Source organism: Oculina patagonica, chromosome 2, assembly GCF_052425735.1.
Source record: "Oculina patagonica isolate OP01 chromosome 2, crgOcupat, whole genome shotgun sequence".
Lineage (NCBI taxonomy): Eukaryota > Metazoa > Cnidaria > Anthozoa > Scleractinia > Oculinidae > Oculina > Oculina patagonica.
In genome coordinates, this window is record NC_135759.1 from 46,385,492 (window position 1) to 46,400,259 (window position 14,768).

The 14,768-nt window shown below is 37.8% G+C and overlaps 2 protein-coding genes across 2 annotated transcripts in view; one reads left to right on the plus strand and one right to left on the minus strand.

Moving 5' to 3' along the window:
• Positions 1-2,220, plus strand: part of LOC144644931 (glutamyl aminopeptidase-like) — a 28,469-nt gene extending 26,249 nt beyond the window's left edge. Inside the window, exons 19-21 of the mRNA XM_078504505.1 lie at positions 486-629; positions 860-941; positions 1,379-2,220. Coding sequence (XP_078360631.1) covers positions 486-629; positions 860-941; positions 1,379-1,585 — 433 coding nt within the window. The 3' untranslated portion in view covers positions 1,586-2,220. The remainder of the gene's footprint in view (positions 1-485; positions 630-859; positions 942-1,378) is intronic.
• A 2,216-nt stretch (positions 2,221-4,436) lies between these two features.
• LOC144644950 (aminopeptidase N-like) lies at positions 4,437-14,230 on the minus strand. The gene is made up of 11 exons (XM_078504536.1): positions 14,032-14,230; positions 13,152-13,228; positions 12,932-12,970; positions 12,471-12,523; positions 9,599-9,749; positions 8,754-8,827; positions 7,909-8,019; positions 6,627-6,794; positions 5,510-5,653; positions 5,115-5,196; positions 4,437-4,689 (listed from the first exon to the last, which is right to left on the minus strand). Exons 3-11 carry the CDS (start codon positions 12,953-12,955, stop codon positions 4,525-4,527), a joined length of 972 nt encoding a protein of 323 aa, XP_078360662.1. The 5' UTR covers positions 12,956-12,970; positions 13,152-13,228; positions 14,032-14,230; the 3' UTR covers positions 4,437-4,524.
• Between the last annotated feature and the right edge of the window lie 538 nt (positions 14,231-14,768).

The following is a 14,768-nucleotide window of genomic DNA, read 5'->3' on the forward strand; positions in this document are numbered from 1 at the left end:
GGCAAGGGAGCAATGTAGGCCGAGCAAGAGGGGGTAACTAATAGATCACCCCCCCCCCCCTGTATGTATTTTTGAATATTTTACTTTTTATCGAGTGTTTTTTACATGAGCTTCAGGCTCAGAAGATATTTTATTTTTTATTTATTTCACACACAAAGACATTACAAAGAAAGGATACAATATAATAATTTAAATAAGTTACAAGAATAAATGGCGGGGAGACAGAGAAGAAACTGGAAAGCTTATGGGTGTTTCAGCCTCACCAATTAAACTAAGTTGACTATACAAATAATTAAATTAATTGGCTGCATAGCAACCACTCCCCACACAGTTTGCAAGGGAGCAGAATATGAGAAAGAAACAAATGTTTAAAATCCGTCAACTATTGCTAATATTCTGAATTAAAAATGTTTTTTCTGGTGGAAGTGATTCGCTCAGCGTCAAAACAAGAATGAAATGACTTTCTTTCTACTCTATTTCTTCAGGTTTCTTCAATTCTCACTAGACACAACAAAGATCAAATCATCTGAGGCCACATTTGTGATAAGTAAAGTCGCACAGAACAGCCCTGTGGGGCGGCAAATGGCATGGGATTTTATCTTAAGGCACTGGGATGTATTAGAAACGAGGTACTATATTTGACGCTTTAGTGTACATGTATTTTGTTTATTTCTTCTTAATGAGCCACGGCGGTTTACGGTCAACATTTTAGTGGAAGAGTAATTAAAAAATGTCTTTTACCAATAATAGGGAGCGGCCCCCTGGTCCCCTTCCCTAGATCCGCCACTGAGAATAATGTTGGCAGCCTAGTTTTGCAGGACTTGTAATGTAATTTGTGTTTGGGTACTTTATTCACTAGGTATGGCGAAGGACTGTACATCCTCAGAAGTGTATTAGAATCTGTGACGGGTGGTTTTACTAATGAATTTCAGCTGCAACAGGTGAGAATATGGGCTCCCAAGGACCTCCTCAGTTCTGGCACTGTGCAGTCTTTTGATCTTTTTCTGTTTAATGCATTCCATATGATTAACATGCGACCGGCTTGTTTTGGGAGTCACTCGGTGAGCAGTTCATCCAGTTTAGCTGATCTCAGCCCTAATCCAAGCTCAGTACATCAAACCTGATATGATCAATATGTAAGAACGGGGCACAAGTTGTCGTTAACTGTATTATTGTTCACTTGTTTCGATACGTCTCTCTGCGACTCTTCGTGTTACAGCTCGCGTGCCTCAGAAACTGGTTTTTAACTCCGATTTGTTTTAGTTGACTTTAAATGTATCCCATAATTATCAAATAAGCTTCGCAGAATTGAGTTATAAGTGGAATGTAAATGAGCGTGGAAACAATCACTCATCTCTCACGTTCGTTTTTATTTCAGCTCCTAAATTTTGTCAAAGAGCGAGATAATACCGGGTCTGGATTGAGCAGTCAGTCACTGTCACAAGCGGTTGAGACTGTGAAGTCAAACATAGCATGGATCGAGAGAAATGAGAAAGACCTGGAAAACTGGCTTAGAATGTTTTTGTCTAAGAAAGGAGAACTAAAAGAACAGAGTCCTGACTTTAGTGATCCAGCTAAACGCTGATAAATGATTCCAGAGAAGAGGCTTGCAACAAGAGAGTATTAAATACAATGTAGACGATATACCTAAAGTAGCAAAATGTCACTGTTACGATGGAAAAAAGTTAAAAACGCCATTTTGGAATTCAATGTCTCGTAGAAACTTATATCCGACAGATATTTAACCTCACGTGTTTATAGTTTAAAGAGGGCAACGTGAGGCGCTGGTGTAATTATTAATCCAGAGGTCCCAGGTTCAAGCCCTCCACTCGTCAGTAGCTGGATTTGTTCGCTGTTGTCAGTTACCAGGCCCAACTGCTTTACTGAATGTGTGTTGTATGGCTTAGAAGAGAGAAGCTACTTAGTCCAAGAAAAAAAACCTAGCCAAGGAATTGTAACATGATAATATAGGTAGATTTAATGCATAAGCGTTTACAGTATAAAGGTAAGAGCGAGCCCAGTCATATGATCGACTTTGCTATCAAGAACTAATGATGAAGTTGAAATTTTATCACCTCTAAAAATCACTCACTTCCCACTTCTAAAATGGTTGGGTGGCTTGTTCTTAAAAGGAAAAGCAAATAATGAAAAAGTAAATGTACGCTTTACAATATTCAAGCTCACTATATCAATAAAATAAACACAATTATTAAAGTAACATGTAACTTCATCTTGATTTCAGCTGATTCGATAATCCAATCCAAATATTCGTCCCCAGGGAGGGTCTCTTTTCCATTTGAAATTCGACTTTGCTAGACATTGCTTTCTTTTTGAATTACTAATCACTCTGTCAGCGCTCAACTGTCACAGATAACTTGCGATAAAGTGCCACTTCTGCCACTACACTGGAGACATCGAATTCAAAGAACAGGCACTTTTCTTCAAATGAGTTTGTCGCGTGCGTGGTCACGAGACCACAGAGTTCGACTCTGATCAGGACTGACAAATGGATTATGTTAAACAAATCGAGCACATTTCTTCATGGTCTACACTCTTTTATTAAAAACTAGCAATGGTATATTGCAATTCCTAAGTTTTGATTGATTGACAGACAATGGTATATGAGCTCATATACCATTGACCACAGAAATGGTAGCCGATACGCGCCAACGAAAACAGCTGGGGAGCTCAAAGATTGCAATTCTTTGGGCGTTTTTAATAAAACAATTATTCCACTCGTGCTTGTTGGTTATGATATTGTTATAGCCAACGAGGCGCGTAATATCTACCATCTCATATCCAACGCGTGCTTGTGGAATAATTGTTAAATAGACCACAGAAATGACGTCATATAATGTTCAAATCTCAAGTGCAATCACGAACCGATAGGCGAGTGGTTTTACTGCAAAGTTTTGACAATTTAACGCAGTCATTTCTATGGTCTATAAGAGTTTAGACCATGGAAAAACTTGGACAATTTGTTTTATAAAATTACCTCGAAAATTTTCCGGCGAATTAGATAGAAAATCAGCGCGAAGTCACGCGCACTTGAAGCCGTCGAATGTGTAGGAAATTTTTGCCCAAAATGTTTCAGTTAATATTTTACAACTTGCCGGACTTTAATTTTGAAAAAGTGGCGACAATTTTTCAAGTTTCCGAAATTCACCTTACGTTGCGTTACAGGACATGTCATTATATATAGTGTATTTTATATTCGATGTGAAGATGTGTCAAACTGAATTTTAACTGTTCATTGAAAGTTTCTGAAAAATACTCTGTCTTCGGGGTTGTCTCTTGGTAGTCCTCCTCTCGTGCACTTCAGTTTCTTAGGGGGTGGGGGTGGACGCTTATACGAGGCTGGGCGCTTATTAACTTTTCCTACCTACAGGGTGTGCGCTTACTCGAGGTGGGCGCTTATTCGAGGTTGGGCGCTTAATCGAATAATTACGGTATTTTCATGGTCTATACTCCCGTCGACCATAGCTCTCGACCAATGAGAATTCTCTCAGTCATTGTATAATATTGTTGGCTATCTAACCATGTTCCGAGGTTGTTTTTTTGTGTTCTTTGACTTTTCTTCCTTCTTAAAAACCAGCGTTTAGGAATCACTTTAAAAAAGCTACTGAAACGGCCTTCTTATGTAAAATGTAAGGAGTCGCCTGGTTCCAGGAGCCGATTGATGAACTCCTTAAAATACGTAAACTTCTAACAGCATAGGTCCCTGTTAATATCGCACCTGGAGAATTTCAATTGCAATAAAATAACAAAGACAAGATAATCGTCAAATCAACAACAAGGTAAATTAAACACAAAGTCTGGGAACGACAATGGATTTTTAACAGCGTTACAAAGTGCCGGATTGAAAGGAAAATTCCAATAAAAAAAGAGAAACTAAAGCCGATTATCTGTAATTTTTTATTCACCGACATCACTGGAGGTATACAAGATATGGGATTGCCAATACTTAACAGGGATTTAAAATTCAAAATTCTTTCTGGCTAAGCGCATTAAAAACTAAGGTTTTAGCAAACCGGAAGGGCGTTGGAGTGAGGTTCCTAACACTATTTACCATACCTGTTACCAACATTGGTCTATAAGTCTTACTGACTAACCGTAAAAAGCGTAAAATATACACGACCGCTTGAAGTTGACCTAACGTGAGGGACGTTGGTGTTTAAAAACAATTTCTTTCGTCATTGCCGCTCACTCTTATACCTTTCACAAAATAAGTGCATTGTACTTCGCTTTCCAATAAAAGTAAAAAATGGACGTCGGCTGTCCTTTATTTTAATATACCTTCGGGTGCTCAAATCTTTAGCCTGCAATTTCGCTCAGCTTGCAGAAACAAAAACTGTACTGTGCTTTGTAATTAACGTTGACCTAAAACTGAACGTCGCGAACAAATCGGAGAAAATCAGTTTTTAAAAAAACAGCTACGTAGACGACTACTAATTACAAAGAAATTTTTAATCATTTGCACTCGAGAATTTGGTAAACGCCTGAAATAATCAAAAACACCCTTGTCTAGTTAAGTGGTATGTTATTAGCTTCCAAGTAATCCTTAAGCCAATTCGCGACATCCTCTTCGTTGTCTTTGCGCCACTGAATGTTTGCCATGACTCGCTCTTCAGCTTGTTGTTGAGCCCGCGCTCCTGAACCGGCATGGTGCTGCTTATTAAAGGTTTTCAGCTGAAACAAGAAAGAGAGAGATTTCGTCTTCTTTCTAACAACACGAGAATTCGACTCGTTAGGAGACATTCTTGGCGGATCAACGAGCCCCATTTTTTGCTCCCGAGGCACCCTGGGAGCACGAGCCGATGGCGTAATGTGACAATTTGTACATTTTTTAACCTGATGTTTATAAGAGTAAAGTCGTCCTGGATAGAGAAGGATATGTAACTAGATTTTCAGGTAAGCGAGACAGGAAATGCCGAAAGCAAACTGTCACGCAGATAATGCTTTTATCTAGGACAACTACTTTCCTCGGAACATAGAATGTGAAGTTCATTTTCGAGACAGTCAAAACCGCTCAGGTTGCAGCAAGGATTGTACTTACTTGGCAGCTATGAGAGGCCTAGAATGGGAGGTTGTGTCTTTCCGCATACCATACTTACGTCTTGTAGTTCAAATTCTGTAGCAAATCCACTTGTCACACCGAGAATTAAACGTCTCATAGCGAAAAATCCTCCACCAAATCTGAAGATATGAAAAAATACTCAAGAATATGGATAAAGATAATAGCAAACCTTAAGCAGCATTGTAGTTTTAACTGTCAGTAACGTTTTGAGAAAATGAAAACGCGATAAACGAAATTGTACCTCATATCCTTTTTCAAATTTACCTTGCTTTCCATTTCGAGATAGATTAACTTAGACAATCTTTTCAGGAATGGAGATATGAGTTTCACATTTTCCAAGTTGAGATTATTACGTTAAATAAGAGATCCGTTTTCTCAAGACATTCCGACTGTAAACTAATTGTAATAATACCAGATAATTTGACAGCTTACTTTGCCAGGATAAAGTCCCAGTTAAGTTTGATAAACTGCCACGTTAACTGCCGTCCAATAGGGCTGTAGTTAGCTACGTTTCTTAGCACACTGGTGGTATCTTGTGTCTTGATCTTGTCTGGATCAGTGGAATATTGCAAATATCTAAAAACAAACCGAAACGTCTATTCACCATTTAACGTACTTCAACTTAACATACAGCTACTGTATTCGAGCCTAAGTGGCGCATGAGGCCGGCGCTTATCTCTCATTCCAGAAACACGGAAGAAGAAAGACAACCAGAGACATGGGTATGAAGAACCGACGATCACCAATGGCCACTAAACTACCATTAAAGTAGTATTACTTTTTATTTAAAATCACTGTCAGTTAATATTTACAGAAGAAAAAAAAAAACTAAAATAAAACTTGAAAATGCGCGCGAGATTAGCCATTATCTTAGAAGTGTCTCAAACGCGTAATGTTTTCATGGGATGATTTCGTTTGCGAGTAAAACGCCGTTCTCCTAAAACACCCTGCGTGACCAATGGAAGCAAGATCTACAACACTTATTATTGCATAGCATCATGTAGCAATTTAATGCCTGTGAATGCAGTGCCAATATCTCCTTTACTCTTGATTCCAAGGCAAGTGAGTATCTCAGATGTAAAATTTGTTAGATATAGAATAATACATGGGTGCGAGGAGATATGAAAATTCTCTTCGAGAGTTCAACTCGATATCTCACCGGTGAGTGCAGCGAACGAGTGAGAGAGTTAAACACGAGCAAATAATTTCAGATCTCCAAGCAACCATGTATTGCTTTGTTGATTTTATAAAATTTTTTCGAAACATTCCAAAGATTGCCGGAGATTACCGAAGAATGCCGAAGACTTCAAAGGATCCGAAGATGTTACGGCTATACGCAGTCAAACATGGTATCAAACAATATCGATATCATCACACTAAACTAATCATATGTTCAATTACGGTTTTTCTCAGGACTCGAAATTCTTGTAAAGCACTGCAGTTCATATAATAAAATTAATTTTATTCAAGGCTCCTGTTGAGAACTCTTTTGAATCCTGAGTGTTAACCTTCAAGGTTATTAGATGACAAAAACGGATAAGAAATGCACCTGCTCAATATCCAAGGCTCACTGGTACCTGACAAACCATACAGAAGCTGTGTCCTTTCACTTGCTACTGTTGTCTTCTTCAATTGCTCAAAAGCAAAATTCCACTCCTTTACACCGCCATTTTTAATGCCATAAAAGTACACCAAAGAACGGAAGTTAGCTGGAACCCTGCAAAAATAGAATAGTTATTTAACAATAATTCCATCCGTAGATATTTATTATTTAATAATAACAATTATTCTATCCGAACGTCAGTCAGTCAGTCAGTCAGTCAGTCAGTCAGTCAGTCAGTCAGTCAGTCAGTCAGTCAGTCAGTCAGTCAGTCAGTCAGTCAGTCAAAACTTTACTTTTACACGGCATTTACTTCAGGTAAGGTTACATTAGAGAGGTTTAGCATGACGTTTATTTTTCCCGCGAACGGCAGAAATTCAACTTCTGCCGTCTGCCGTTTGGCGTTCGTACGCGGAAATGAGTCGTTTTTTGTTTGTTGTGAATGTGGGATTTTTTCCCTATTTTTATGAGGGATTAATTTTAGAATTCGATAAAAAGGTAGCAAAATGAAAGGCAAGCTCGCGTTTGCCGTTTGCCGAATAATAGAAAGGTTAAGCATGACGTTAACGGCAGACGGCTGACGGCAAACGGCAAAGATAACTTCTGATTTTGAGTTCTTTTCTTCTAATCCGTATATAAAGCACACAAAAATGGAATATTTTCTCCTACTATTCATTGCAAATAAAAATAATTTCACTCTACTGTTTACACAACTGAAAAGAGACGGCAAAATTTTCATTTTTACCGTTTGCCGTTTGCCGTAAACGTCATGCTTAACCTCTCTAATGTCAAGCTTAATCTCTGTATTGTTAAAATAGATTAAACAAAACCTAAACACAAACCAACGATAAGCACCTTATATCCAACAAGCGCAACTGTGGTAATCGTTTATTATCGCAGGAACTTTTAAGAACACTACCTTGCTGGGCTTTTTATCTTTTTTTTTGGTTTCTAACTCTTTTTAAAAAAATGGCGTGGACGTTTAAATTTCAAGCAACTCCATTTTATTTTGGAACGCGTTTATGGAACTCATAAAAAATTCGGAAAGGACCTTGGTAGAAATAAGATAATCAAAGTCACTCGCACTCAATTCTATGTAGCAGTGCCTTAAATTAAGCGAACGTTTGACATCCAAGCAAACGTTAAAGGAGCAAAATATAGACTTTCATGTAGGTGTCTTTTCTTTGTGATGCCCAAGATAATTTTTTGCCAATGCCTGGTGTATACTTACGGGTAATTTTCGGGATCTTTCATCCAAGCATTAAAATAGGCGGATGCGTTTCTTAGGCAGGACGCTTCTCCTGTACTGCACATTATGTCGAGAACTAAGGTCCTCTTATATCTGCAAGGCACGTTGAAGACGCTATTACTGTATAATTCGAGGCCACAGAGAAAAATATGAAGGCTTTTTTTCCAATTTTGCTAGGTCTAAGAGATCAAGCAAAAAATATCTACAATAAACAAAATTTTTAATTTCTGTAACAAACCTAACCCCGGTAGTTGGAAAGTCGATGAGCGCTAACCCACGAATAATTCGCCATAACCCAGGGATAGTTTTTTCTTCGATTAAATTCTTTTTCTCAAAGCACGATTAGCACTTTCCAACCAGCCTCTCCTCCATCACTGTTAAAAAATCCATGTTTAAGAAATCAACAAACTTTTATTTTACCCTTAGTAGAGCCTTTAAAACTTCTAAGTTTGGGTCGAGAAAATTATTAATTCAAAAGTACAAATGACTAGGACAGAATATGAGACTGTTAAGCGTTTTCAACAAAGTCGTTTTGAACAATTCAATTGGTTTGTCACTGACACAAAACCGATGCGTGATTCGTGAACTTCGCGGGGGTTTAGGCTAAATGCATAGCTGATGTTTCATCTTGATTAATTTTTGCTTTTTGTTTATTATGACGGTTCTTATAGATAGTCCAATGCTACTTTTTGTCTTTAAGCGTCGAATTTCCTTTTTTGTAGAAGGTGCCATTTTAATCTTTCCTTCTCTTGGCGCTCCGCCGTTTTCTCCTGCCAGTGACCAGTTTTTCCGCCATTTTAGGCTACATTCAGATGACTACAACTCACACTTCAAGATGATCACCGCCGTCACGGAAACCAAGTTTGCTATACATAGTCCTGGCTTGATACTGGAGATATTTCTAACCAATACAGAAAAAAATAATGACACATAGAAGAGGGACAGTCAGTGATTGAAATAAATTAAAAATAAAAATATACCCCCATTCTACACTTTGAACTTATTTTTAAACTGCTTTTAGCAAACAAGCACAAAGGACAGAATATCCCTCTGGATTAGGGAACAACCAGCCGGGCTTTATGTGTAGTGTAAAAAGTTAACAGGTTCTGAACTGCGTAAATATGTTGCCATTTTCCAATTTGAAGTGGTTCGTAATATTTTAGACCTATGTACACAAGCACAAAATATATCAATAAAAAAAAATAATCAATTAAAAATAATCAATTAATCGTCTTTACTCTACGAGGGTAGCACTTAATTGTCTTACGACTTACAAACCTGTAGCCCTCGGATTCCCGATCGAATTGGAATTTAGAATTGCTGGTTTTTGTGGAGAGAGAAAAAACCGGAGAACACGGAGGAGAACCCTCGGAGCAAGGACGAGAACCAACAACAAACTCAATCAACATGTGACACAGGGCCCGACAATCGAACTCGGGCCACATTGGTAGGAAGCGAGCGCTCTCACCACTGCGCTATCCTGCTCCCCCTAACAGCAGCAACTGTGAATGCGTTATAATACGACCTCTACACTAAGCATTCATTTTAATATGCTGCTCGTTGTCTTTCTTGTAAGACATGCAGTTATCTAGATAAATATGGAAGTCCATATTTGGCAAGTAAGTGTCAAAAGTAAATCAAAGAGGCGAAATAATCGCCTTGTAATACAAACCTTTAAATACTTATAAGCTGGGCTTGACTGGGGCAGAATACTGGCTATAGAATCAACATTATCATCCAATGCTGCCCAGGGCACATATTCATCCTCCTTTGCTAGATACTTGGTGATGTTTAGCGGAACAGTGTACTTGATATATCCACCTCTAGACAACAAAATTAAGCACATTCACGTTGTTCACGACTGGTAACAAGTAATTTTAATTACTAAATAGATTGACTTAAAAGTCAATCTATTTAAGTGTCGTATCTTTTTGCACTTGATACATTACTTGGCTTCACACTAGAAGCTAAGTTAGTTTCAAGTCAGCACTTGAATCAAGTGCACTTAAAAATCTTAAGTCGTATTTTACAAAATCTGGCTTCACACTTGATGACTAAGTATATTACTTGAGGTACAAGCTGTCAATCATCTTTCGCGGGGTAAAATCAGTCACGCATAATTATCACAAACACGATTGCACGCTTGTGAAATCATTGTGTGAAGGAGTCGGCAGGATAAAGTGTATTTGTTGCGGCGCGAAGAAGTGGCCAGGTTGAAATAGTGGCTGCATGTGTGGCTGGTTTTGAAGAACCGCATTTCGTGGTAGAAATGAAAACCGATGGTTAAAGCCGTCTCTGAAAAAAAGGAAGTTAAAATAGGATTATAAGTTTATTATAAGTTTAACCATATACATCGACTTTTCTTTTCTTTCTTTGTTAACTTACATAAAAGACTCTTGCTCCTCCGAACACCAGCCGTCCATTTTTAATTTCTTCTGATTTCAGCTGGCAAGTTGTTTTTCAGAATCGTGACAACGCTGCACGCGCGCGCTTTCAGTTGGCTTCTATTTTCTATTGGTCAAGTGCGTTCTCAAGTGTGGTGTAGACCATACTTGGCGGCGTACTTCGGCTTCTTTGAACTACGAAAGTTTCCATGGTCACCAAGAAAAGTTCAAGTAAGTACGTTTTACCCCTTCACACTCGAAGTAGGTTCCAAGTGCACTTAGACTATACTTTAAGCTCTAGTGTGAAGCCAAGTATTAATTGGTGATACTTAATGATAAATTTAACTTAAGGTGGCTCGTACCGATTTTTCTTGCGTGGGAAGTCTGGTGACTAGCGCGCGCGTCACCCTTCATGCCCACGAGTCACGCGCGAGATTTGAAAAGGAAAACAAACATGGCGACCGAGTGCGAGGTTGCTTTTCTTCATTTTAAGAAAAAATTCCGCGTTCAACTGAAGTTTTTTCAACAAGAACATTTTAAGTCAACTTAATGTTCGACAGTCAAAATGTTTTCGGATCTCGCTGCTCGAGTTACAAAAGCAAATTCGCATGTGCTACGATCGATCTTGTCGAAGATCGTGACTCAATTCCACTTTTTTCGTTTCAGCTTATTTGAGTTCGCTTTCAAACACATGATGATTCAGACAAAGAAATACTAAAAAGTAAGACCTAAGAGGCACAACTGGCGCTAACTGAAACTGGCTAAATCCCATGAAATCCTGAGCCGAAAAGTTTTGCAGACAAAGCGAGGGGAAGTCCACGCGTGTTGCGCGCGTATGTGCCCGCAAAGATCAGCGGTAGTCAGAACTGAGCATGAGTAAATACCAAACTTTTAAAATCGAAATTTTAAAGTGCGCGGAAACGCGCGTGGGAATTATTGAGTTCGCGAAGGCTTTAGCAAGAAAACTAACCCGATGACCCCTATTTTTTATTGCCCTAATATTTTCCTTTTATGTAAAGGAAACGCCAGAAAAAATCTAAAAAAATTCTACGAAAGGAATTTTTAATTACTTACAAATTGCTCTTTTTTGCATTTGCAAAAAATCCGCTTCGTAGAATTTTTTTAAAATAATTATACAGTTTCTTTTTCATATGCTTAAAGTTATCACGAGAAAAAAAATGGGGGTCATCGAGTTAGTTTTCAAGATATAAGCACTGGAAGCTGAAAAAGGGTCCAAAAAATCATTGCCTACCGTTTCCATGGTAACCACTGATGACGTAATTATTGGTATTTTGGAACAACAACACAATGGGTAATTTAATTATACAAAAATTTTGTTACGATCTTTAATTATTTTTTGGCCATTTTCTTCCAAACGTCGCACAGTCAAAAACCTGAAAACTGGTACGAGCCACCTTAATACAGTGGGAAAAAGTTTAAAAAGTAAATACCTTTTTTTACGGTAAATCATGCAGATGATGTATCATGACGCATATCGTTCCGTTCAAAGAAATTAGTACTCCCTTTATGGAATAATAATCCGCTGCAGATTACAGAAACGGTCATAACTTTTGAAATACTGAAAACGTACATGTGATTTTGCATATTTTAGCAGATAAAGGACTACACTTTTTGACTGTGTAGAGTAGAGTTATCAGCTAGGTCCCGAAATTGAAATATTCGCTTCTAAATCAAGGCCATTTCTCAACCTTCGTTCGATGCCGATCAGTAGTGGTCATTAGATCCTTGATTTCGCATTTCCAGATAAATCGAGGGGAAAGTTGCTACTTTCTAAGAAAACTGGAAATGTTTCTAAACAATTTGATATGAAAATTGTCGATGTTCGATGCGCGAACATCGACAATTTTCATATCAAATTCATATCAATCGGGCAAAAAATTTGATGGCTCCTAACGCGGCCTGAAAATCATTTTCAATCAAACCAAATGTGTTAAGTTTTTATAGCCTTGGTAAAGTCTTTCAGTTGCCAGAGTTTCAGACAAAATTATTTTTTGACGCGAATTTGAGTGGGTTTTTTTTTAAGAAAGACGGCCTCTTAAAAACAAAATACATGTACAAGACTACTTCCGTAGGCAACCCATAAAATTGAGGAGGAAGACAGAGTAGGGTTGACGCACAAAAGCAAGAAAAGAACATTACCTGGCTAGATTGAAAGCATCTGCTATCAGCCCGGCGCGGTCAATTATTTCAAATACATAAAAATGTTTCAATAACAGTAAAAATAATGATTGTTCACTAGAATTTGCAATAAAAACCAGCAAACTCATTAAAGGTGATTACTGTTTTGTGTTAATTAATTCAGTTCCGTTGAATGATGATGAAGATCATGATGATAATTGTGATAATGATGACAATGATCATGAATTATTTATGATGGTTCACTTATATTACTCCGTGTATTTTTCAACATTTACCTTTATTAAAGTCATTATTTGACTGGTATAGTATCTAATTAAATGCAAATGTAATGTTCTGAGCTTTTTTTCTTCCAAGGAAGAAAGAAGTGATACTAACTGTATGGTCTTTCTCCAACTGGTCTCTCAGTTGATCCCACTGTTTTTGTTCATAATTGACTCTATAAAATCCTGTTTCACCTCCATTACCTTTGATCCAGCCATTGCCATCCCAATCAATTTCGACTCGATGCATAAAGAGCAAAATGGGAATATCAATATCAATTTCAATTAAATTTGTGGAAAAAGGCATAGGAGTCATCTTTCTCTTTGATTTTTACCTCTCTCCAATGCTCTTGGCTACCAAATTTCAGCATTTACTTTAACTGAGATTTTCTATTAATACTATTTTAAATCATTTTCCTACCTGAAGTCATATCCAGAAGCCTTGCTGAAAGTTCGGAGTTAGCAGTGAAGAACGTAAATGGTACAACCCACTTATAACTGTAAAAAATGGATAAGGTAAATATGAGTTATTATTACCTAAGTTTAACAATAATTTCAGTTCAGAATAAAGATTAAGGAAGAAAATTTGGTTGGGATATCTAGGCAAAAACAAAACTAAGTGTAATAAAACGGGAAACGTCAAGTTATTGGAAGTTAGCATTATCAAAAGTTGCATCAAGAAACCCGGAAAAATTGTTATGGTTTATGTCTCTAAAATATTATTGTCTTGAAAACTTCAGAAAACAAACCGCTGTTTAACAACTGACACTGCACATCAAATTTTGAGATGGAAAAAAGTTAGGTTCCAGTAGATTGTGTCCTGTACTAATTGCGTTGTTTTCTTTCTTTTACAAGATACTGTTGAGGCCGATTAGCGGACTGGATTGAAAACAACTACAGTATAGTCTAGGTAGGTGTATTTGTATTGATAGGAATGTGTGTTCACGTGACTCGTGACTCGCGTGCACATGGTTAGTTTTCAAAAAAGCACAGTTGCCAAACGCTATGTTCTTTTTGTTGTCTTAATACCCGGCACAAAACTTTAAGTACAGTTATAATTCAAACATTTTGCGAAGTTTTCTTTTATTTACATCCGGAACATTGTGTACCTCGTCAGCTCTCGTCCGTCAACATCTATAACGTGAAATACTGCTGGTGCTATGAAAAAGTCATCTCGTGTTAACAAATACGAGTTCAAGAATTTCTATGGGTTTCATCTACAACAGATACTGACTATTTGTTTAGTTTGACATGTGTTTCGTGAATCATATAAAATTGAAGAAACAATAAGCTATCCTTACTTGAAATCGCTCTTGTATTTTGAAGTAACATTTGCATCGCGGTCATAAAGAAACCTTTCCTGAGACACCTCAAACTTCCCATTTCCTTTGTCTTTGATGTTCAACACTGGGTAGCCCATTTGAAGAGTCCAGGTATCCATCATTTGCTTGACGCGTTTACAACTGCCTTGATCACAACTCTCCTTCAAATAAACAAAATATAGACTATTTATAGTTATTGATCCCGACCCTTAGTGGAACACACGTAGGGTCAAAGATACTATCCAAATAAGACTTCACCCTTGACATCAATATAGATAATGGAATCAGTCAGTGAAGCTTGAAACAGGGAGATCGATGCAAGAAAAGATAAAAGAACACGACAGAGACATAAGGCTTGCTGGGACACAAACCTCTGTAGTCCCAGACCACGCCAACGCAACGGGGCATCTTCTAATTGGGAAAGAAGTTGATCTTGACCATCAGGGTCAAAACGCATGGTCAAAGAGGCTATCCAAATAAAAATGTATCCTTATTAATTCAATAGAGACAGTAACAATAGCAGCGAACAAAGATGCTGCACGTGGTGCCGGAAGGTAGATCTGCCAAAGGGCTTGCTTAACTAGCCACTTTTTAGCGGCATCTTCGGAAACCTTGGCAGCCTCGGCTAATTTTTTTATCGCTGCAATTCCCTTCCAGTAGCCCTGGGGGCTATAGTAGACTTTCGAGATCTTTGCATCCATGCGTATACAAGAAAA